At 41.7% G+C, this 26,642-nt stretch overlaps 1 protein-coding gene across 1 annotated transcript in view; it reads right to left on the reverse strand.

Moving 5' to 3' along the window:
• Nucleotides 1–26,642, reverse strand: part of TMX4 (thioredoxin related transmembrane protein 4) — a 99,960-nt gene that overhangs the window by 38,259 nt on the left and 35,059 nt on the right. Inside the window, exons 3-5 of the mRNA XM_088478038.1 lie at nt 24,363–24,408; nt 22,584–22,712; nt 18,508–18,553 (exon numbers count right to left, since the gene is read on the reverse strand). Of these exons, the coding sequence (XP_088334164.1) occupies nt 18,508–18,553; nt 22,584–22,712; nt 24,363–24,408 (221 nt within the window). The remainder of the gene's footprint in view (nt 1–18,507; nt 18,554–22,583; nt 22,713–24,362; nt 24,409–26,642) is intronic.

A 26,642-nucleotide genomic window follows, 5' to 3' on the forward strand; every position in this document is an offset into this window, starting at 1 on the left:
TTCTCAGTCTGTCATCTCTGCTCCAGCAACAGATCGTCCCTTATGGGAACTTTAGTTTCCTGCCCCATTGCAATTATTAATGCGGCTTGTGGCTTCTTCCTCTCATACCATGGTTTCAACAAGATGACTTGATATGTCTGTACTGGATTCCTCCTCCCTTCATGCCTAACTTTAAAATTAACAGGCCCTGCAGCCTCAACCACCTCATATGGCCCCTGCTAACGAGTGAAGGGTTTACTCTATTGTGTGAGTACTAGGACAAGAACTTTGTCACCAAGTCGGAAGTTCCTAACTACGGTTCACTGATCCTAGTTCATTTTTGTCTTGCTTGCACCTTGTGCATATGCTGCTGTACCAGCAGGGTGATCTTCCCAAATCATACAACTGGGACACAAATTGTATAACATTGGGTTCTTTAAGTTCCTGGTCTGTTACTTCCAGCCCTCTTTGAGACCATCCAAAATGCCCCTTAGCAGTCGGCAAAACAACAATTCAAATGGGCTAAGCCCTGTGGATGCTTGAGGCACCTCTCTGTCCATTGCAGGTCTCGGTCTTTGCCAGGTGACCAGGTCACACACATTGCATTATCTAGTGGTCCCAATGGTTACTAGGCTACCAGGACTCTTGCAGTCGCAGTGCCTTCTGATCCTGGCTTTGTTACTGCTAGATGCAGCCCTGCAATTAATATGTTAATTAAAGTGCTGATTGGCTTTCAGTGCTGTTAAAAGGCAGTAAGTTCCACACTTCCATGTCGGTGATCGTCCATTCCGTTCCTGTTCTTGGTGACTGTTCCCGATTTCCTGGCTGTCTTCCTGAAGGACTTACTCAGCTAAGTGTGTCACTACTGTGCATTACTTCTGCTGATATATACTCCTTAGTATACTACTGTGTTACCTGTACATTCATTATCTGCAGAGCAATCCACCTGTGCCTTGCTGGAACCACTGTTTTAAAAACCACTGCTTTTCTATAACGGGTTACTATGCTATGCTTTTTGCCGCTGCAAAAATAGTGACTGTGTTTAACCATTGCTACTGTATTTAGGACTGTGACGTAGATCTGAGTGTACTATTACTTGCATTATGTCCATAACCTCTGTCTGCAAAACTAGTGGTTGTTGTCAGTACTTCAGTCAACTGAGTCCTTGTCATATTACTGTTGTTTATACACTACCACTCCAGTTATTACCTAGTGATCTCCCGTCTGCTGCATAAGCCCCAACTGTTTGGAGGTATAAGACCTGGCAGCTGCCTAGGTACCGGTGTGTGCGTCTAACAGCAGGTGGTTGTTGTTATACGCACAAGACCCTTCATAGAGGGACTTTAGGGGTCTTATGTAATTGTTGCAGGAATATAATAATGAATCATGCGCTCCCAGTGATAAGCAGCTTTCTTTTAAATGGCCAGATCAACATTAATTGTTGCAGGAGTTTCACTCTCCCAATGCAAACAATTTTACCTACCCCCCCTGTAGGAGAGCTGTAGCAAATAAGCCTCTTTGTCACACACCCCAACACCCCACCTAGGCCTAATAAACACTTAATGTAGTGACAATAAAATAACAATTGTGCAGAGTGGGATAAAATTACGTTCCACATTCTATTTTTATTTGGTCGCATGAAGTCTTATAGATCATTTGTTTTCTTGTGTGTTAAAGTATTTTGAGAAATTAGGCAATAGCAATTATGCAAACTCCATGAATAAATAGGCTCTGAAACAATTAGAAGAAAACAATAGGATATTAAATGGGCCAACAAAGGAAATTGTATATAATACAATACAAGGGAGTCTACATGTAGGAAGCAAATAGACTAATACTGGATCATAATTCTACTAAATTATAATAAAATATGTAGGTCTCGAGTTGACAAAACCAGTTGCCATGACAATTAGGACTTTAAACCTGGTGGCTGGATTATACTGTGGTCAGAGGAAGCAGGCCCAGAATATCTAGTGTTCCCATAAACAGTTCTATCTGTCATTGTGGTTAAGGTATTAGGCATTTCTGAATGTGGTTGATCCAGACTCCACACTACAGGACTATCACATGTAGAGGTAGTCATGCTGAATTTGGACCCTTCCATGTTTTGTGATGGGTTTGAGTGTTCTTGACTGGCAGCTAAATTGGCACTATTGGTATTAGGTACTGGATGTCCCTCTCCTGTGCCTCCCTCCCACACTGGTGGCTACAGTCATTGAGGACACCAAACAGGTTTCAGTCACCAAGTAGAAGTGGAATATAGACCTGTTCACACATCAATTGGACTCTGTCTTCCAGTAGAGCTGATGAATGACTGAAATTTAGTTTCATTTTAACTTTCTCCTTCTATAATTATTATTAAATGGGAATCCCATTGTGTGGAAAACAATTTATTGGGGCCCATGCTATGTGGAATACTATGTATGGGTGGACTATGATGTGTCATACTATGTTTTTGGGCTTTGCTGTGTGGCATACTATGTACTGGTGGCACAACACTGTGGCATACTATGTATTGGGGCACTATGGTGTGGCAGAAAATGTACTGGGGCACTACAGTGTGGCACACTATGTACTGGGGGAACTATGTTGTGGCATACTATCTATTGGGGCACTTCGTTGTGGCATGTTAGTGGGGGGTTTTTTAATTAAATTTGCAAAAATCTAAAAAAAAAAAATTTTACACGTTGGCATTATGGGAAATATTGTGTGTAGAATTTTGAGGACAAAAATAAATGTATTCCATTGTGGAATAAGGCTGTAACATAACAAAATGTGGAAAATGTTGTGAATACTTCCGGATGCACTGTATATGCGGATGACGAGCCCCACTTCTCCTCTGCAGTGAAGGGGTTAAACCAAAATTATTTCTTTTATAGTCTTTTACAAACAACTTTCAGGAACCGTTATTGAAAAGAAGTTTGCATCTGCCTATGTCAATCTCTATATGGGCTTTGTCATAATAACCACATACTGTATGGCACTATAATATCCATACCCAGTAATGGATCATACATATTTTTCATCTTCATTTTTATTACCTGGCTGTTTGGCTGAAACTCTGTTGTATGAAGATGACGCACAAGTGATGTGCAGCACAGCAGATGGACGATATATCTGTACACTGTATATACCGGTGCATCTGCTGGTGTGTATGGGCTACTTGCTGATCGCCCGTACACAAGTTGCAGGGACCAAGTGGTGAGTGACTGTTTAACTGTGCAGGCAAATTTAAGTGCCTTCTTAGATGTGACGTAAGGCCCGACACATCGGGTGTACGTTTGTTAAGTGTACATGTACTTACCAATAGGTTGAAGGGTCAGTCGCATCGACCTAGTGTGTACACAGAGTAAGGTAGATTTGCCATTTTTTCATGGTATTAAATTCTCTAATCTTTCCTATTCACATTTAGAAGAAACTGCCTGTATTTCTCTACTGTGTATAAATTTGGAAATGTTTGACATTTTGAAATTTTGATTTGTTTCTTTAATCACATTCTCATTTATTATTACTAAATTGGTATGTTTATTTTTTTCCTTGTGTGAGTGGAGGCTCCTTACTTTCTAAAAATGATGCAAAGATCATGCAGCCACACCCCCAGAGAGCACAGCCCCACCCCCTTCAGGAGGGGGGCCCAGGGAGATGCTGTACCTGGGCCCAAAAATCCTCTTGGCAGCTCTGCTGAGCATCGGGGCACACTGAGTCTACACAAGCCCAGTGCATTGCTGGGAGCTGAGTAAGTCCCATGAGACTTAGCACAAAAGGTCAGAGGCATGTGCTGAGCTCTGTTTGGTGGAGCTCATCACATGCCTTTCTGATCCATGGAGCAAAGCAGCAGTGCCTGCTGGGCCTGTGTAATATTTGCTGAATGCTGAGGAAGTAATGAACGGAAGCAGTGAGTTATTTACTATGTTGGATAGTAAATAACAAGACAAGAGACAAGATTGAGACTGTTTACGGAATCGGTATGAAATACCGCCGGGTTCGATTCCCGGCAGTGGCAGCCCGACAGCGCTGGAAATCCCGATCGTCCTCAGGTAAGTATATACTAACCTAACCTAACCCCCCCCCTACCCTAACCCTCCTTAGGGGTGCCTAACCCTAACCTCCCCCTGTAAGTGCCTAACCCTAATCCCCCCTGTAAGTGCCTAACCCTAACCCCCCCTTCCCCGCTGCCTAAACCTAAGTCCCCCGGGGCGGTGCCTAACCCTAACCTCCCCCCGGGGTGCCTAACCCTCCCTCCCCCTAGCCTAACCCTAACGCTCCCGGGGGGGTGCCTAACCCTAAGTCCCCCCCCCCGGGTGCCCTAAACCTAACCCTCCCCCCGCGCAGCTGTCCGCTCACGGCGCCCGGCATCCCTTCGATCGAGATGCCGTGCGCCTGTCTCCCGGCGTCGGGAAAACGACAGGCGTCTAGATATAGACGCCTGTCATTTAACCCACGCCGGGATAAAGCAGTCGGGAAGCCAGCTGTCGGGATCACGTCAGCCGGTTTCCCGATTGCATCCCCTGTGTTACAAGTGCAGACTAGCTGCCCATTATATAGAGGGGCCAAAAAGTGAGGCCATGCATGGGGGCTAGGTCAATTATTATTTTGTTTCTAAAACTTCTTTGAAGTTCGTGAGGGCCATGGAGGTCTACATGGTACCCACCAAGTAGGCCGTGGAGTCTCTAGTTTGATTTTTTTTTAAGCAAGTTTGCAGGATCTCTTCCAGTGCTTAAAACTGCACTAATCTGAAGGCACAGGCTGATATGCACCAGTGGGGGGCAGTCAGAGCTCCAACAGAAGAGCAGAGAGTCGGAGGATCAACTGTCACACTGCACCTGCACTGACCATTACTAATTTCCTCCAAGTACATATAAATGGATAGGTCCTTTCCAGGGCTAAAACCATGTTAGCAAAGATTGGGGTTCTTTTCAGGATCAATGGAATGGGGTTGTAGATGAGGACAGTGTAAAAAGTTAAGGCTGCAGATGTACTTCAAGGTCCATTCTTCAACCCGGGCAATGCCAGGTATCCCAACTAGCGGATTATACAATAGTGACATTGTTACAATTTTTCTTCAGTGCTGGTCTACATTACAGTTTCTGCTCCCAGCTGCGAACCACTTGGCTGATGTAACTATCAGACACCACAGCCGGCCAATCCACTTAGTCCTTAAGCTGGCCACACACCCTAGACCAACTTACATCCAACCAGCCAACTTGTTGATTGGTTGGAATGAAAATCTGTTAAGGTATGAAAGCAAATGATAATCAGCAATTTGCTCCCAAACGCTGGAAAATGGACCAAAACTGTTGTTTGAACAAATAGTTTAGATCAAACATTTAACAAACTTGTCTGATGATCATTTTCATCTGTTTTCTGGCATTTAGGAGCAAATTGCTGATCATCATTTACTCCCATACGTTACCAGATTTTCATTCCAACCAATCAACAAGTTGGCTGGTTGGATGTAAGTTGGTCTAGTGTGTGGCCAGCTTTAGTCCTAACATGCCTTACCATCATTTAAAGTTATAAAACCGACACGGTTGCAATGCTATACATCGCATTACAACTATGTCGGCATGGCAGGTTCATCATACCGCTGTCCCTGTTCTGCTTGCCGACATTCTGAATGTCGATAAGCCATTCAGATACCACTTGCTTCAGTTTATCAGTTATCATTTTTAGAACTGGAGTGTGGAGACTTTGGAGGCATTATTCAGATGGCACACACATGAACCTGTACAGAATTACAATTTCCCTCATTATCAATGGCATTTAAATTCCCAATCAGCTTCACCTATAAGTCTATAATTTATAATTGTTGGTGCATCGATTAGAGCCACACGTTTATTCTTTTGCAGCCTATATCATAGTGTATTCTAGGGCTGTAAATAAAATGGAATGAGCTATTAAACCGATCTATGTCACTGCTGAGAAAGAACTTTGAGAAACACTCTGCTAATTATTTCCCTGAAAACGCAGCCCAGGCATTCTGGTAATAGAATCTCACTTTGCGGTTAGACGGGAGTTTTACGTCTGCTACAGTCTGTCAGTCAGCACAGGGGGGCATAACAGGAATAATGAAGAAAAATACTTTTAAATTCAAGTGTGACAATATAATGGTTTGCTTTAAAAAAAAAAAAAAAAACACGCTTTGTGATTTTGTGAAAGAACAATTCTGAAAAGACTGAGGAATGCCAGCAGAGTTTTTATCGGTGCGGATGACACTATCATGGCTGTAATAGAGGAAACGCAATGTCTAGCAAGGTCACTTTCACACAGATAATCTATTGATTCTTCAGATGCCCTCAGGACAATAGGCTGCCACGGCAGTTTTATTGTTATCTTTTGTTTGTGACACTGAGAGAGAATGAGCTGAGCAAATGGCACAGCTTCTGGGCCAAAGCTCATTCAATTAGGAAATCAATATGTTTAAATTCAGAAAATCTATACTATCAGAAGCAGTCGGAATTGATTGGCGTGCCAGCGGAGATTGCCCTCTCTGTATTATAAGTGTTGATTCTTTGTAGGGGGTTTTATTTTAGTTTAAGGCTACTGCCTGCAGACAGGGATATTTTTTTTTTTTCGGATGACACAGTAATTCCTTTGGCTCTTTGACTGATCAAGCGGTGAAGCTTCATTCAATTTGGAATAAATTCTGTAATATCTTATTGGTTTTTTGAGAAATAATGGCATGGCTTAATAGATGAAAAAGCTACTGATGATTGAAAACTCATGACACCGAGAGCTCTTAGGCCTAAATTATGCACTGTATTCCAGATAATGTCCCTCTCCGCAAAAATCAAGGACCTCATTTTTATACAGAGAAGAAGAAACTGTACATAAACCAAATAATTTCTTATAATGCAGAGGAAATAAAAAGACCGGTCCCGCTAACCATAAAACTATTTTTTTCTTAACGTCTTTTCACTGTCTAAGATATTAATTGACAATCTGTGTGCCTCTCTGGCCGGCTAAAGAAGCACGGGACTGTGGAGATGTCTATAAATAATGACTCAATCTGTTATCCCTCTAGGCCATGCTGTATCTTGTAAAGTGAAAAACAGTTCAATAATATTGGAACCACATTAAAATATGACAAGTCATGTCAAAAGCTCAGGGACAAGAGGATTATCAGTTCCCCTGTTGCCAAACCTATGCAAAACAAACGCACCAGAGTTTTAGTAATTGAATATTTCCCCTCCTCCACCAATGTGCCAGTGTTTTAAAGGGACTCTTTGCAACCCTTATATCATAGATAGATTACGTGTTCCAGCCTTCCCCGTGGTTTTACCAGTTGTTGGGAGGTGGGTTAATCTATTTTTTTTTTCTTCTAAGTCTTCGACTTCTTATAAGATGTGAGTTGAACGTAACATACAGCAGTTTGTAAAGTGCACAAACTGGTTCTACACAGGCCCAAAAAACAAGCCTTTGCCTCACCTACCCTCCCCTCCCCCCACTCCCGCATCCAAGATTTTTCCTGTGCCGCCCCCACAGGCTCTGGAATTCACTCTGTCACCCAATCAGACTTTCCAACAGTCTCCACTGCTTCAAACAAGCCCTCAAGACTCACTACATCATTCAAGCCCATCAGCCATCATAACACTCCAGTCAGTACCTGTGTCCATCCACCTAACCTCTCCCCCATTTCACCTTCCTGGTTACTCCCCTCTCTCATAGACTGTAAGCCCTCACAAGCAGGGCCCTCTTCCCTTGTTCTCTGCTCCTAGCACTATCCCCTATCTCTATCACCAGGGCGCATCTGTTCCCCTGTCTCCTTACTTCCCCTCCAGTGACTCTGATCCTGTCTACCCACTTTGTGGGTTCAGGCTCATTTATTGCCGTTTACGTCCTAGTTCCTCCTTGTGTGACCCATCATTGCTAGTTTCCCAAGCCTTAGTGAGTCTCTCCATCCGACCCCTCTGCCCTCACCGTGTTGGCTTTGTATGTTATGGTTATCCTTTGTATTTCCTGAATTATGTATTTCATGTTGTTTTCACTGTATGGCACTGTAGACACTGTGTAGCGCCCTATAAACAAAATATGATAATAATAAATTGTAACACCTAGCCAAATGTCTCATACACATATCTCCAATATGTTAAAATTAATTGTATTACTGTGTGTGTTCCCAAGTGTTAAGCACTGTAAAGCATACTAGTGTGATATATATAAATATATATATATATATATATATATATATATATTATAACAAAATAATCATATTATTACTGTTATATGTAATCATTTGAAACTTTTATTTCACTTAAATTGCCTAATTAGAATTTTTTTTTTTTTCAACAATAAATTAAATAATTTCTTCAAAATCAGTCCCATATTCTAACTCCTCCTTCACATGTTTGTCTGTTGTGTATACAGTGAAAACATCACATGTACACCAGAGGAGAAAAGAAGTCCTCTATGACCTCCATGGCAAACACTCCTCTATTCTCAGAAGAACGAGAATTACAACATAATGTGCTCATAAAGCAGCATGCCATTATCATACAAGTTTCATGTAAACAACCACTAACGGACAAAAAAAAAAGAGCTACATTTGAAACAAAAAATTAAAAAGGAAAAAAAGACAGTTAAATCCAAAGAGACAAAAAAAAATTTATGCATTTCGTCAGTGACCGAGAAAACAAATATTTATTAATATCTAATATAAAACTAGTAAAAATTGATTTATTTTTTCAAGAGACAAAAATCACTAGGTGGGATTAAATGAGGGGAAAAAAATATGTAATTCAAAAGTACATTATATTAAAAAAAAAAATGATCCACTGAAAAGTAACATCTGTGGCAGCACCGATCACATAGTGGTTAACATTACTGCTTCACAGCACAGAGATCATTAGTTCAATACCCAGTCTGGATCATTGGTGTGGAGTTTGCATGTTCTTCCTGTATGCATGGGTTTCCTCCTGTTGTTCCGGGCTCCTCCCACACTCCAAAAATATTCTGGTAGGTTAATTGGTTTGTGAAAAAATATTACAGCTAGGTGTATATTTACTAAAGTGTGGGATTTTAGAAGTGGAGTTGTTGCCCACAGCAACCTATCAGATTTTAGCTATTATCTTTTAGAAGGTCTAGATAACTATAAGTAGAATATGGGGTGGTCGGAGGGGCATGTGATATGATCTGAGGGGTATAGATGGGGCATGTGGAATGTTATGAGGGACATAGATGGGGGCATGTGGGGTGGTCAAATAGCAAAGAGTTTAAATCATGCATTTAATATTATGCTACATTTCAGTGCTACCAATTTATAATACACCACACAGCTATTGCACTGTGTCCAAAATTCTGCCCTTCAAAATTAAAATGCACCCTGCCCAAAAAATCCTAGTATACACCTGCATGCCTTTGCTATGTCATAGAATAAAAAAAGCAAACTGTGAAAAATAGATAAATTATTGATTATTCTCCAAAGATATTCTAAAATGGCGTGGACAGATTTGTTGGTACCCCTTAGAAAAGATAATAAATTGGATTATAGTGATATTTCAAAGTAATTGCTTTATTGAATTAGCATCACACATCTGCTGTTTGGTATCATCGTGGGCACCACATTAACCATGGGCCAGAGAAAGCAAGAGAGTTGTCTGAGGAGATCAGAAAGAATATTATAGACAAGCATGTCGAAGGTAAAGGCTAGAAGACCATCTGACAAGCAGCCTGATATTCCTGTGACTACAGCTGCAATTATTATTAAGAAGTTTAAAGTTCATGGGACTATAGCCAACCTCCCTGGATCCAGGTGCATGAGGAAAATCAACCCCAGATTTAACAGAAGGATAGAATGGTAGAAAAAGAACCAAGGTAGTCTTCCAAAGTGATACAATTAAACTCCAAGGTCACCCTAAGTCATTGGCTGATCGCACAATCCGATGCTTTTTGCGCGATAGTAGGCTCCATTGATGAAGACCCCGAAAGATTCCACTTAGAAAAGCCAACATAAAGAAGCCAGACTGGAATTTGCTAATATGCGTAATGATAAGCCACAATGCATCTGGGAGAATGTCCTTTCTACAAATGAGTCAAAACTGGAGCTTCTTGGCAAGTCACATCAGCTCTATGGGCCTGCTTCACTACGGATCACTATCGCAACCGCTGCTGCGATCACGCACGCAGGATTGGTGCAAAAAAATATGGTAATGAATGCAATCGCAAAGCCGTTGCACAGCCAGCATTGAGACGCCCACTACCGCTATCTCACATACGTAATAGCTTGCAGTCCTGTGTATAAATCGGGAACATCGAGTAACTTCGGCCACTCAAGCACAATTACAGGACTGACCTTACTCAGAAATTGCTAACCTCGTCACACGCACTCAATACTCAAGCTGCGTATGCCGTCGTAGTGGCTAATTTATGCACACCCATGTAACGGCGTTCAAACGGTCAGGCACGCCTGCGGTTCTCCGACCACACATGTCACCACCCCCAAACGTTCACTGCCTGTCAATCACTCCCCTGTCACCAACCCCAAACACTGACGTCCCGTCCCTCGGTCTGCGATGGCTGTGTGTCTGCGTAGGTAATTGCAGTGCAATCGCAATGCAATTACCTACGCACGCGCACTGCGAAGCATACACATGCGCAGTATGCACCATCGGCTGATCTGCGTACGCTGTTGCAGTTGCGATCCATAATGAATCAGGCCTTATGTTTTGGGGCTGCCGTGTTGCCTTGAATCCATTGCTTGAATCTGTGCAGGACACAATAAAATCTCAAGACTATCAAAGCATTGTGGAGCGAAGCATACTGCTCTGCACGGCGCAGGTCATGGGTCCTCCAACAGGATAATGATCCCAAACACACAGCTAAAAGCACCCAAGAATGGGGAAGTACAGACCATTACACTATGCTGAAGGGGCCTCCTATGAGCCCTGATCTGAATCCTATCGAACGTCTATGGAAAAGAGATGAAACACTCAGGGCCTGATTCAGACCCGGTCGCTAAGCGGCGATCGCATGCTATGGCTGATAGACTACCATCTGCGCATGCGTCGCAGTGAGTGTGCGCGAGCCAGTCACTGTGATCGTGAATCATGCACTTGTAGCACAAAGACTACTTTGCGTGACAGATAGTGCCGTTTGTGGGTGGTAACAGGGGAAGGTCCTTGAAAACGGGGGGAGTGGATGTGTGAACGCAGGCATGTATGAGCGTCAAAACGCCGTTCTTTGGGCGTGCATAAGTAACATGGAAGCGTCATAGTACACGTCACCTGGTTGTATTTCAGCCTGCAGTGATCGCAGTGCTTGCGGCAGGGTAGGATCTACCTCAAGGGCTGAGAGCAGCTCAGATGGCTCTCAATATTACTGATTAATCATACACTTCCTGGAGATGACTTGTGCTAAGAAAGAGAAATGGGCGTCTTTACACCGGCGTGCGATCACTCTGCCATCTCTCTCTAACCTTTTTTCTGTCGAGGGCCATTTTGATATATATATAACATTAGTTATTGCCCCAGTGTAGGCCACGCCCCCTGCATGTGACATCACATAGGGGGCGGGGCCACATTTGCCGATGATTAGAGCAATGCCTGGAGCATCCTGAGGATGCTCCAGGGAGCTGTAAGGGCAGCGGTGTGACCGTCTGAAGCGTCCTAAGAACACTCAATGTGGCACTGCTGCATAGATTCTGGCTACAGGGTGAAATTCTAGGCACCTTGTTAGCCAGATGAGGCTAGCAGAAAAACGCTCAGAGGGCCAGACCAAATGATTCTGGGGGCCTTATACGAGCCCAGGGCCTGAGGTTCCCCATCCTTGCTCTAAGACATAGAGGGCGTCCATAAGCCTGGCCATGCGATTGCGGAATTTGCATACCCGGCCCCTGACGGCTGCGAAAGTGCGCTGCGTTGCATCCGGGTCTGAATCAGGCCCTCAGTCTGGAGAAGGCACCCATCAACCTGAGACAGCTGGAGTAGTTTGATGGCCAAACTACCTGCTGACAGGTGCAGAAGACTCATCGAGAGCTTCAGAAATCACTTGATTGCAGTGACTGTCTCTGATGGTTGTGCAACAAAATATTAGTTTAATCATATTTGTCCATGCCATTTTCATTTGTTTTATTAAATAAAATATTCTGTTGAATCAAATATCAAATGTAAAGACGGATTTCATGATATAAACAATGATGGATGCCAATTACTTTTTTCAGTTTTAAGTGATTTCAGAGAAAAATATGGGTTCTTAATATACAATTAATTCTTCATCTTTGTTAGTTTCATTTGTCATAAATCCAACTCAGGGAACTACAGGATGTGTGCTACAGACGTCATTGGAAGATAAAGTGGTGGCCAGATTACAAGGCCGCAGATGTAAGGTTGTCATTAACAGCTGAAAGCTAAAGTAAACTCCCAAGGCTAGTACAGTGCGTTTTTGGTGACACTGAAGGTTTAAATACAGTACACATTATTATGTAGGGACAGTAGGTGGCGCCGATTTTCAAAACAGGAAACAAAGCATTATGGAAGCATTTTAACACAGGAGAAAAAAAGAAACTGAAATCTCTTACAGCATTATAATAAGAACTGAAGTGGAAAGATTTGTAAGACAAGAGTTAAGTGTATTATAGACAGCACTTTATAGTGGCAGCAGACAGTAATGAGATAGCTGGACATATGGCTAAAGCTCATCAAAAATGTATTAATATACAAGTAATATGCACCAGGTTTTGTTATAATTAATGTGATTTGATACATGATAAAGTACCAACCATTGTCAAGACAAGACACTACGCTGCTTTATTTGCTGTAAGATCAATAAGTTATTCAACATGATCTTCACTCTAAATGTATTTTGCATTCAATGATTTTGCAACACATTCCATGCAGAGCACTGCTATAAGGCCTCCTCATTGCATACATATGTATAGACATGCAGAGCACTACTATAAGGCCTCCTCATTGGGTACATATGTATAGACATGCAGAGCACTACTATAAGGCCTCCTCATTGGGTACATATGTATAGACATGCAGAGCACTACTATAAGGCCTCCTCATTGGGTACATATGTATAGACATATGTATAGACATGCAGAGCACTGCTATAAGGCCTCCTCATTGGGTACATATGTATAGACCTGCAGAGCACTGCTATAAGGCCTCCTCATTGGGTACATATGTATAGACCTGCAGAGCACTGCTATAAGGCCTCCTCATTGGGTACATATGTATAGACCTGCAGAGCACTGCTATAAGGCCTCCTCATTGGGTACATATGTATAGACCTGCAGAGCACTGCTATAAGGCCTCCTCATTGGGTACATATGTATAGACCTGCAGAGCACTGCTATAAGGCCTCCTCATTGGGTACATATGTATAGACCTGCAGAGCACTGCTATAAGGCCTCCTCATTGGGTACATATGTATAGACCTGCAGAGCACTGCTATAAGGCCTCCTCATTGGGTACATATGTATAGACCTGCAGAGCACTGCTATAAGGCCTCCTCATTGGGTACATATGTATAGACATGCAGAGCACTGCTATAAGGCCTCCTCATTGGGTACATATGTAAAGACATGCAGAGCACTGCTATAAGGCCTCCTCAATGCGCACATATGTATAGACATGCAGAGCACTGCTATAAGGCCTCCTCATTGCGTACATATGTATAGACATGCAGAGCACTGCTATAAGGCCTCCTCATTGGGTACATATGTATAGACATGCAGAGCACTACTATAAGGCCTCCTCATTGGGTACATATGTATAGACATGCAGAGCACTGCTATAAGGCCTCCTCATTGGGTACATATGTATAGACATGCAGAGCACTGCTATAAGGCCTCCTCATTGCATACATATGTATAGACATGCAGAGCACTCCTATAAGGCCTCCTCATTGCATACATATGTATAGACATGCAGAGCACTGCTATAAGGCCTCCTCATTGGGTACATATGTATAGACATGCAGAGCACTGCTATAAGGCCTCCTCATTGGGTACATATGTATAGACATGCAGAGCACTGCTATAAGGCCTCCTCAATGCGTACATATGTATAGACATGCAGAGCACTGCTATAAGGCCTCCTCATTGGGTACATATGTATAGACATGCAGAGCACTGCTATAAGGCCTCCTCATTGGGTACATATGTATAGACATGCAGAGCACTGCTATAAGGCCTCCTCATTGGGTACATATGTATAGACCTGCAGAGCACTGCTATAAGGCCTCCTCATTGGGTACATATGTATAGACATGCAGAGCACTGCTATAAGGCCTCCTCATTGGGTACATATGTATAGACATGCAGAGCACTGCTATAAGGCCTCCTCATTGGGTACATATGTATAGACATGCAGAGCACTGCTATAAGGCCTCCTCAATGCGCACATATGTATAGACATGCAGAGCACTGCTATAAGGCCTCCTCATTGCGTACATATGTATAGACATGCAGAGCACTGCTATAAGGCCTCCTCATTGGGTACATATGTATAGACATGCAGAGCACTACTATAAGGCCTCCTCATTGGGTACATATGTATAGACATGCAGAGCACTGCTATAAGGCCTCCTCATTGGGTACATATGTATAGACATGCAGAGCACTGCTATAAGGCCTCCTCATTGGGTACATATGTATAGACATGCAGAGCACTGCTATAAGGCCTCCTCATTGGGTACATATGTATAGACATGCAGAGCACTGCTATAAGGCCTCCTCATTGGGTACATATGTATAGACCTGCAGAGCACTGCTATAAGGCCTCCTCATTGGGTACATATGTATAGACCTGCAGAGCACTGCTATAAGGCCTCCTCATTGGGTACATATGTATAGACCTGCAGAGCACTGCTATAAGGCCTCCTCATTGGGTACATATGTATAGACCTGCAGAGCACTGCTATAAGGCCTCCTCATTGGGTACATATGTATAGACATGCAGAGCACTGCTATAAGGCCTCCTCATTGGGTACATATGTAAAGACATGCAGAGCACTGCTATAAGGCCTCCTCAATGCGCACATATGTATAGACATGCAGAGCACTGCTATAAGGCCTCCTCATTGCGTACATATGTATAGACATGCAGAGCACTGCTATAAGGCCTCCTCATTGGGTACATATGTATAGACATGCAGAGCACTACTATAAGGCCTCCTCATTGGGTACATATGTATAGACATGCAGAGCACTGCTATAAGGCCTCCTCATTGGGTACATATGTATAGACATGCAGAGCACTGCTATAAGGCCTCCTCATTGCATACATATGTATAGACATGCAGAGCACTCCTATAAGGCCTCCTCATTGCATACATATGTATAGACATGCAGAGCACTGCTATAAGGCCTCCTCATTGGGTACATATGTATAGACATGCAGAGCACTGCTATAAGGCCTCCTCATTGGGTACATATGTATAGACATGCAGAGCACTGCTATAAGGCCTCCTCAATGCGTACATATGTATAGACATGCAGAGCACTGCTATAAGGCCTCCTCATTGGGTACATATGTATAGACATGCAGAGCACTGCTATAAGGCCTCCTCATTGGGTACATATGTATAGACATGCAGAGCACTGCTATAAGGCCTCCTCATTGGGTACATATGTATAGACCTGCAGAGCACTGCTATAAGGCCTCCTCATTGGGTACATATGTATAGACATGCAGAGCACTGCTATAAGGCCTCCTCATTGGGTACATATGTATAGACATGCAGAGCACTGCTATAAGGCCTCCTCATTGGGTACATATGTATAGACATGCAGAGCACTGCTATAAGGCCTCCTCAATGCGCACATATGTATAGACATGCAGAGCACTGCTATAAGGCCTCCTCATTGCGTACATATGTATAGACATGCAGAGCACTGCTATAAGGCCTCCTCATTGGGTACATATGTATAGACATGCAGAGCACTACTATAAGGCCTCCTCATTGGGTACATATGTATAGACATGCAGAGCACTGCTATAAGGCCTCCTCATTGGGTACATATGTATAGACATGCAGAGCACTGCTATAAGGCCTCCTCATTGGGTACATATGTATAGACATGCAGAACACTGCTATAAGGCCTCCTCATTAAGGTACATATGTATAGACATGCAGAGCACTGCTATAAGGCCTCCTCATTGGGTACATATGTATAGACATGCAGAGCACTACTATAAGGCCTCCTCATTGGGTACATATGTATAGACATGCAGAACACTGCTATAAGGCCTCCTCATTAAGGTACATATGTATAGACATGCAGAGCACTGCTATAAGGCCTCCTCATTGGGTACATATGTATAGACATGCAGAGCACTACTATAAGGCCTCCTCATTGCGTACATATGTATAGACATGCAGAGCACTGCTATAAGGCCTCCTCATTGGGTACATATGTATAGACATGCAGAGCACTACTATAAGGCCTCCTCTTTGGGTAAATATGTATAGACATGCAGAGCACTGCTATAAGGCCTCCTCATTGCATACATATGTATAGACATGCAGAGCACTGCTATAAGGCCTCCTCATTGGGTACATATGTATAGACATGCAGAGCACTACTATAAGGCCTCCTCTTTGGGTAAATATGTATAGACATGCAGAGCACTGCTATAAGGCCTCCTCATTGGGTATATATGTATAGACATGCAGAGCACTGCTATAAGGCCTCCTCATTGGGTACATATGTATAGACATGCAGAGCACTGCTATAAGGCCTCCTCATTGGGTACATATGTATAGACATGCAGAGCACTGCTATAAGGCCTCCTCATTGGGTACATATGTATAGACATGCAGAGCACTACTATAAGGCCTCCTCATTGGGTACATATGTATAGACATGCAGAGCACTGCTATAAGGCCTCCTCATTGGGTACATATGTATAGACATGCAGAGCACTACTATAAGGCCTCCTCATTGGGTACATATGTATAGACATGCAGAGCACTACTATAAGGCCTCCTCATTGGGTACATATGTATAGACATGCAGAGCACTGCTATAAGGCCTCCTCATTGGGTACATATGTATAGACATGCAGAGCACTGCTATAAGGCCTCCTCATTGGGTACATATGTATAGACATGCAGAGCACTGCTATAAGGCCTCCTCTTTGGTTAAATATGTATAGACATGCAGAGCACTGCTATAAGGCCTCCTCATTGGGTACATATGTATAGACATGCAGAGCACTGCTATAAGGCCTCCTCATTGGGTACATATGTATAGACATGCAGAGCACTGCTATAAGGCCTCCTCTTTGGTTAAATATGTATAGACATGCAAGCAATACCAGTATAAGCTAAAAGGGAAAGCACGTGGAAAGTGCATTATAAATATATCACTAAAGCATTGATTCTGTTTTATACAATTTAAACATTTTCATCACCTATGTGTGAATGAGCGCTATAGGTGGTTGCAGACATTGACAAAATCCTCTAATACCCCTTTTCCATCAAAATCCTGGGTCTGACGCGGGATTTGGAACACGGTTCCAAGCCGGGTCAGACCCACAATTTACCCCCTTTGCCACTGCGGCGCCGACCTGGGAATATCCCGGGTGGGCATTGTTCACACTTCACAGGGGTGCAATGCCGCCGCTTGGAGATGATGTCATCACCATGCGCCGGAAACTCCAAACCAGAGCGGACCGGCGCCCTGGGGAGGGGGTCCTTTTTGGGGGGGTGGTGTCATTCGGGAGGTTGTGTGTGACAGCTGTCACTGGGGAGGGAGAGATTACAGCCTCCCCGTATAAAGCGGGAATGGGGCAAAAAACGGAACGGTCCGGACCATAAGGGAGGCTATAATCTCTCCCTCCCCGGTGACAGCTTTTACAGACAGCTTCCGAATACTAGACAATCACCATGCGGTAAACGTGTCCCGGGTCGGGACTTTTTCCTAGGAGCCTTTTCCACTGAGCCAATACCCGGGTTGACACGGCAATAACCCGGGTATTTTAGTCAGTGGAAAAGGGGTATAAAGAAGAAGACAAGCATGACAAAACAGAAGTCTTACACTTCATGTCATAACTTCTTCTGGATAACAGTCTAATGCTGGGTACACACTGGCAGATATACTGGCCGATCAATATACAGTCAGGTGCATAAATATTGGGACATTGACAGAATTTTCAGATTTTGGCCTCTATTCACCACCACAATGGCTTTGAAATGAAACAAACAAGATGTGCTTTAACTGCAGACTTTCAAAATTAAATTTAAGGGTAATTACATCCAAATCAGGTGAACGGTGTAGGAATTACAATGGTTTCTATATGTGCCTCCCACTTTTTAACTAACCCTATCCCTCCCCCTAGTGCTTAACCCTAACCCATAACCTTCCCCTTAACCCCAGGATTCTGGCAGTCAGGATGCCAGCACCAGTATTCTGACAAGTGTCAGGATTTCAGCGTCGGCTTTCTGACCGCATCCTGTTCCCTGCATGTTGTTAAATTCCATCATTTTTAATGTGTTCTTCACCAAATGCAATACACATTTCCATGTAACTTTGAATGCAGTAAATAAAATGTTATTTTACAAACTGAGGGTATTACTTACCCTAATCCATCCTGATAAGTGAAACAGACCTGCCATTCCAGACATCCTAAAATATGAAAAGACAGAGTCCAGCATTACAGAGATCGACACAATACACAATAATAAGTAATGATTTCTTGTCTGGGGCTGGGCAGAGACAGCAGCTCCTGTGACAGCCTAGAAGAGAGTGATCTTTGTCAGGCAGAGACAGCCTTAGTGTCTTGCAGACATGGAACAGACAAACCTAAATGTACTTATGTATATTGAACCTACATGATTTTTTTCATTTAGAATATTTGACAGGACTGAATCTTAAGTATAAAGATACAGATTTAATGAAGATCATTAGCAACAAGTCGAGCTTAAATAATTAATAAAATCATTATACAGTACCTGAAGATTGGAAATTTAGTTGGGTGGTTTACATCAAATGCATCTAGGAGCTTTCAAACTATTTTTTTTAGAATATTTATCTACCTTATTATAGAGACACATCCATTTTATAATAATACACAGAAATATTATTAACTTATAATATAACTAGCGATCTGACCCGGCTTCGCAGTGAAGCAATTTAGAATTTACGGCGATAGTCTATTTTAACCAAGGTCTTATAAGATTGCCATGTAGACAACATTAGTTGTTTTTCCTCCTGACACCAACATGAAAAGATTTTGCTTTGACGTGACACGTAAATGGGCCACGTAAAGTTGTCCATGAGACTCACCTTCTCAGGCAAGCATATCAAATTCTAGGACCAGCTACTTAAGACTCCTTATGCTGGGTACACACTGGCCAATTTATCGACTGCCCGTACATATGCTGCAGAGGCCGCTGGTGACTGATAGCTCAAATGGGTGGGCCAACTGAATTTACCTCAGGTAGACTCCAATTAAGCTTTGGGAACATCTCAAGGATGATCAGAGGAAACAGGATGCACCTGAGCTCAATTTTGAGCTTCATAGCAAAGGCTGTGAATACTTATGTACATGCAATTTTTTCGTTTTTTGGTTTTTTTTAATTAAATTTGCAAAAAAAAACTTTTTACACGTTGTCATTATGGGGTATTGTGTGTAGAATTTTGAGGACAAAAATTAATTTATTCCATTTTGGAATAAGGCTGTAACGTAACAAAATGTGGAAAAAGTGAAGTGCTGTGAATACTTTCCGTATGCACTGTAGCCAAGAGATCCTTTACTAATAGTGTTAAACACATTTATTATTTATTATTTATTTATTACCAGTTATTTATATTGCGCACACATATCCTGCAGTGCTTTACAGAGATTATTTGGCTTTTCTTGAGAAAGTTTCCATTGCTAAGGAGAGAAACGCGTTGAGGCAACTCTGCCTTATGATCCAGACCTGTTCAATAGTGAAAAAGATACATAATCCGCACTGGTACCTATTTTCATATAAATTAGCAAATAGTAATATGTTCAGAATCCCCTTATATATCAAATCACTTTTATTTTGCATATATTTAATTTAAGGACAGGTGGTGCTATCTTTCAACATAGTTAATTACATAAAGGACCAAAGAAGAAGAAGGATTGTCATTGTTTGATGCACTTAATTAAAAACATAACTTTTATTATCCGTATAATAAAATGAATCGCCAATTATTGATTAAAACAGTGAAAATAAAAAGGATAGAATTGTGTTCCTAGAAGAAAAGTAGTGTGAATAAAATTACTGCCGGCCGTTTGGAGCTTCACTTGTCACCTAATTTGCTGTTGATTTATTAATACTGTCTATCTATGCCCATATATTGAAGTGTAATCATTTTAAATCAGAATAAAATAAAAGTGTCTGCTACATATATATATATATATATATATATATATACACACACACATACACACATGTGTATATAGATACAGTCAGGTGCATAAGTATTGGGACATTGACAGAATTTTCATATTTTGGCCTCTATTCACCACCACAATGGCAATTTAAGTGAAATAAAAGTTTCAAATGATTACATATAACAGTAATAATATGATTATTTTGTTATAATATATATATATATATATATATATATATATATATATATACAGTCAGGTCCATAAATATTGGGACATTGACAGAATTTTCAGATTTTGGCCTCTATTCACCACCACAATGGTTTTGAAATGAAATAAACAAGATGTGCTTTAACTGCAGACTTTCAGATTTAATTTGAGGGTAATTACTTTTGGCCCCTTAAAAAGTGGGAGGCACATATAGAAACCGTTGTAATTCCTACACCGTTCACCTGATTTGGATGTAATTACCCTCAAATTAAATCTGAAAGTCTGCAGTTAAAGCACATCTTGTTTGTTTCATTTCAAAGCCATTGTGGTGGTGAATAGAGGCCAAAATATGAAAATTCTGTCTATGTCCCAATATTTATGCACCTGACTGTATATACATGCATGTAGAATCCATACCTATATCAAGTGACCCATATTAATTGATATTAAAAAAAAAAATATATATATGTTTATATAATTATATAATTGTTTTAGACTGATGTCATCTGGATTTATAGGTGTTCATATTTAGTTAGGAATATGAAATCCTTCATTGGACCATATAGAAGGAAATTCATATATCTATCATGGTATTAGGATAAAATGACGTCCTCATATATGGGGGAGCTAGATGGAGTGTCGAAAAGAGAAAATCATCCCAATATTATAGATTAACTCTCACAGTTTGGCATGTTAAAATAGCATCTTATTATTTATATACTTGGATCTAAATCTTAATATCACAGTAAACTGTATTAGTATAATAAACATAAAAGCAGAGTGTTTCTCCTATCCACAGTTCCCTAGAATGGTCGATACATATACAAATATAGGCAATACAAGGAAGAAAAACGGCTACACAAATTATCCCATTGGTGTGGTCCCAATAACCACCCGCCTTGAGGCAGATGAAACAACAGAATTATAGCAGAACACACATATATGTATAATAGATGAATGTGCAGCTCTTTTGACATATGCAATAGAACCTACCCTCTGCATATCCCGCTTAGTCCTATGTATAGTGTTTCAGAATATTGATGCATAAAATCATATTACGTTACAAGTGAATTTAGTAATATTCATGTGTTAAACGATTACTTGATGAATGATTTGTTACTGGTTTCCATTAATAATTCAATTTAGGAGACACGAAGAATAACCGTATATACAAAATCTTTAGAATAAAACACACATTTTTATTCATCATCGTGAAACACTAAGAACATCGTATTAATAAATGAGCAGCAAATTAGGTTACAAGTGAAGCTTTAAGCGGCCGGAAGTAATTTTATTTACACTACTTTTCTTCTATGAACACAATGCTATCCTTTTTATTTTCACTGATTTAATCAATAATTGCCGATATATATTTTATTATACGGATAATAAAAGTTATGTTTTAAATTAAGTGCATCTAACACTAATGACAATCCTTCTTCTTCTTTGGTCCTTTATGATCCAGACTTGATCTGGGTCACCAGTTTCATTGTGGCTGCACCTCTCCACACACTCAGAGTATCCCGGTCATCTGTAAGATTACGGACATACTGCTCTGGAAGTGGCTGACTCTCCAATCATAGACTGTTCTGCCTGTACGAGCTTACAGAAGGAGCAGCTTGTCTCACAGTCTCTATCGGCACGCTCCCACCTGTAAACACACAGCTGGAGGGACTGAGCGCCTATAGCCTTTGCCGGTTGTTAAGCGACTTTCTATTACACGTGTTTTTATTGTCTAACTACTTCCAGAACGACACTTGGTTGAGTGGGAAAGTTTCTATGATCTAAGCAAGAGGCGCTTTTACAGCTACTTTTAGATAACATTTTCCTGTGTTCTGTATGCATTGTATTAAATGTGTAAATATTAGTGACATTTAAATTTAACATTACTTTTGAGCCTCAGGGTTTCACTTAATAGGGAGCAGACATCTGACTATTTACTTTTTATAATTTTTAGGCTACTTAACGCGGGATTCCCCTGTTGTTCTTGTTAATCCTTATTTAGCCTTTTTTTAACCCTTATTACTACAAATACTCTAATTTTTTCACTGACAGTGGCTAAAACAAATAAGAATTGCTTACAAGATAGAGGACGGTGATTTCCATCCTGCCACCGGCTCTATAACTTTCCACTTCTTCTCTGAAATAAAGGTGTGAAGGTCTTCTAGCATTCTTGACCCATGGTAGCGTCGAAATACCCCGTCCTGGGCGCTAAGAAACAGAAAAAGTTGAAAGCACCGCTACAGAAAGCAAACTTTAAACAGACACCAAACGGGCTATACTTTTCTACATACACACATTAAAAAGGCTTTATCTATACTGTCCATTATTGCTTTAAAGAATTACAATATAATGAATCATACACTAATGCTGTTAAACTGATAAATCATTTGGCTACAATTAACTCTGCCTAACAATGTGCAGACTGGATATACTATTGAGTAAAAGGGGGAGATGTACTAAGCCTTGGGGAGAGATAAAGTACCAACCAATCAGGTCCTAACTGTCACTTTACAGACTGTGTTTGCAAAGTGACAGTTAGGAGCTGATTGGTTGGTACTTTACCTCCATCCACTTTATCTCTCTACAAGGCTTAGTACATCTACCCCAAAGTGAGAATAACATTAGTAAGTTAATTTCAAATTATATAAACTTTTTTGTCCATGGAAAAGTGAATACATCATATGAAAGTCAAATTTCCAGTGTACTCACTATTCCTATCAGAAGAACGATAAAAGTCTAAAAGAGAGCCTTATTTCAAAAGCACTACAGTACGTCGAGCCGATCTCTGTACACAGTACAAATGGTATCAGCTCATCGGGACCTTTGCACGTCATGCAACACTCACCATATGGGGAGCAGATCCAATGGCTTTTGGAATGACTGTCGGCCCCAGGAGCTGTGTGCACACAGGGCCTGATTCAGACCCGCTCGATGTTGGCCCGGGTCGATGTTGGCCCAGTGCGCATGCGCACGATGGAGGCGGCTCCGTCGAGCGCATGCGCGAGACCCGGATAGCGACGGGCAAGCCGTCGCGCCGGGTCTCGCTACAAAGTGCTGTCGATGTTGAGTGACAGCACGCCCCCTTTGGTGGGCGGGGCGGGGGCGGGGCTGCCCAGACGGAGACATTCCCATGCCTACCGTCTAGGTCCGGCCCCACTGACATCACAAGTGATGTCAGTGGGAGTGCTTTTGGCTCTGTCAGAGCCAAAAGCACTCTTGGACTTGCGGCAACGAGACCCTACCACAAGGGTCTCATCGCAAGCCCGATGGTCGCGACCATCTTTCTGGCCGCTCGCTATAGCTGTGGGTGGTCACCCACAGCTCTGCGAGAGACCAGGAGGCCGCTCTAAAAAAAGAGAAGGATGGCCCTGATTCAGAGCGAGCGCTCTGTCAGAGCGTCCGGTTCTGAATCAGGGCCACTGTGTGATAATGGGACCTGGCAGCTGAGAATTGCCTGTGTGGCTCCATTATTGTGCAGTGTGTACCTAGCTTAAGACCGCCATACACTGTACAGATACAGTAGCCAAATAATTATCACACCTTTGTCACTGACGTGAATAGTTGTATTTGTGTTAGTTGTTGCAGAGTGAACATTGCAGTACAATCTACAACACAATCACTTTAATAAGCATACAGAGAAAGAAGGGGTTTTGACCATGTGTTTTTACACAAAACCTAATAATAATATTAACGTTTTTTTTACCAAAGGGGAATTAAATATAAAATGCAGGTAAATAAGAAAATGAATGACACAGATACTTGAAGAGGTCAAACACAATATTCACTAATATAGACACAATCACGAAAATACTGTATACTCTTACAAAAGCAGCGTGTGGTTTATGATGATAAACTTACTGGAATATTGTTGGAAGTGTTGTAACAAAGAATCGGCCACTCAGTCCTAGCAAAGACAAGCAGAGTATATCAGTTACAGCACGGAGAAGCATATAGTATACATCATTGCGTTGTCATCTGGTGCAGAATGATCTTTGATTAAAAAAAAATAAAAAATAAACCAGCTGGTGTAATATGAGTGTATACACCTTGTAATATATACATATATGTATGTAGCTTCAGAATACTCCACAGTGCTTCAAAATTGGGTATACACACACAGTAAAAAAAACAAGAAAAAAATGGATATTAACATATAAACAGGTTTATAGATCCTACTCACATGCGTACACTAGCCAAGTAAGCTTTAGGCTCAAGGCCTGATTCAGCAAGGGACGCAGTTGCTAATATGCACGGAATCAGCCGGTCTTTGCGTATTGCGCGTGCATATGCATCGCAGTGTGCAAACTAGCCATTGCAATCAGGACTTCGATCGCAAGGACTACGCAGACCCATCGCACAGTGATTGACAGGAAGTGCCGTTTGTGGGTGGTAACAGGGGGGGGTTATGACAAACGCAGGCGTGCCAGTGCGTTTGAATGCCGTTGTAGGGGCGTGCATAAATTATACACTGCGATGCTCTATGCAACCTGAGGCCTGATAACATGCATTGTTGTTAACAATTCCTGAGTAAGGTCAGAGCTTGTGCATGTGTGTGAGGCTGCGATGGTACTCGTTGTACCAATGGTTCCGCAGTGTTGCTAAACATTATGGATGTGTGGTAAGTAAAGTGGGCGCCCTTATGTTATGCTGCGAGGGCATTGCGATCACAATGGATTAACTTACTATCGCAGTTGAACTGCGTGTGTAATCGCTACTGCATACACAGTTGCGTACGGTATTGAATCAGGCCCTCAGACAAGTAGAAGCTAGTCTGATACTGCAGAATATGATTTTATAACTTCCAGCATGGCACACTAACAGTGTACACAAATTATGTCACCTACCAGCTAGGACAATAGGACCAGTGCTTTTTAGTGCTCCCATTCTGCATTTCTGAGTGGACTAAGGGGCCCTAGTTGTAAAACATTTTCTTACCACATGCAGAAATGGCTGTTTCTGCATAAAACTTAAGTTACAGTTATTTAACAAAGGTCTAATGCTGGAAATACAGTATCACAGATGTAATGCGCCCAAGATGGCAGCCTCGTCTGGCACACTAGTGGGTAGGATGAACAATTTGTGAATATGAGAATTCTGTGGGTATCAGTTATTTAGAATCTCACTTTCTGTATTTTGTAGTTCCCCAATCTGTATCACCCATAGTAACCCAAGTAGGGCGCTCATAGCGTCTGCCTCGTTTGGCTGAACAATCCATGGAACTGATGATTCTGTGGGCATTCTCTTGTTCATATATTGTAATTCATACATTGTATCTCGCCAAAGTGCAATCACATTGCTTCTCCCACCCGTAGTAATCAATGTAGTAGGCCCAAGACGGTTGCCTCATCTGTTACATTCATGGCTGGGATAGACTGACCCTTATGTTGTACTTTGCATCAGATATTTTGTATTTGCTCACTGTAACCTCTGTAATGCGTCCAAGATGGCTGCCTTCTTTCCAATATGGTTTCTCGCCTGCACATGTAAAGAGCTTTGAGTCATTCTAGAGAAAAGCGCTATAAACACTAAGAAACATCATTATTATTGGTGATGCTTAAGGGCGTTAGGTTACGATGACCGTTCCCATGTAACTGTAGGAGGCAACTATAAACAAACTATCAGCTAGAACTTTGTCATCCCAATAGCCGTGTTGGGGAAAGAAAGGTTAATGGAAGAAGAAAGCTGCTAAACATAAAGCTACAGTGAAGCAGCAAAGCAGAGAGAGTGAAGGTCAATGTGTCCTTGTGGGAGTTCAGGCTGAAGGTACCTGAATACTCCACATCCTAGTACTGGGAAGCTGCCTGGCCCTGAGCAAAGAGGTCCTGGCCAACGACCAGTATCAACTGGAGATGCTGGATGTCGTTGGGTTTATGAAGAAGCACATGAAGGAACGTGACATTGAACCAACAACTGGTAGCAGAGAGCAGACTGGCTGAAGAAGAGAGAGAGAGAGGCTGATAACTATATATAGCCACTCTTATAATGAAATTATTAAAATATAACTTGTATTAGATATAAATTAAAAGGATATGTGTTTATTTAATCCAAGTACTAAAACAGACGTGTACAAACATGTACAATAACATACAAAACTTGAAATATATGAGGCTAAAATTATGGAGGAGTTGCCCGTAGGTG

The sequence above is a fragment of the Taudactylus pleione genome, unplaced genomic scaffold (assembly GCF_031769625.1).
Source record: "Taudactylus pleione unplaced genomic scaffold, aTauple2 ptg000206l, whole genome shotgun sequence".
Classification (NCBI taxonomy): domain Eukaryota; kingdom Metazoa; phylum Chordata; class Amphibia; order Anura; family Myobatrachidae; genus Taudactylus; species Taudactylus pleione.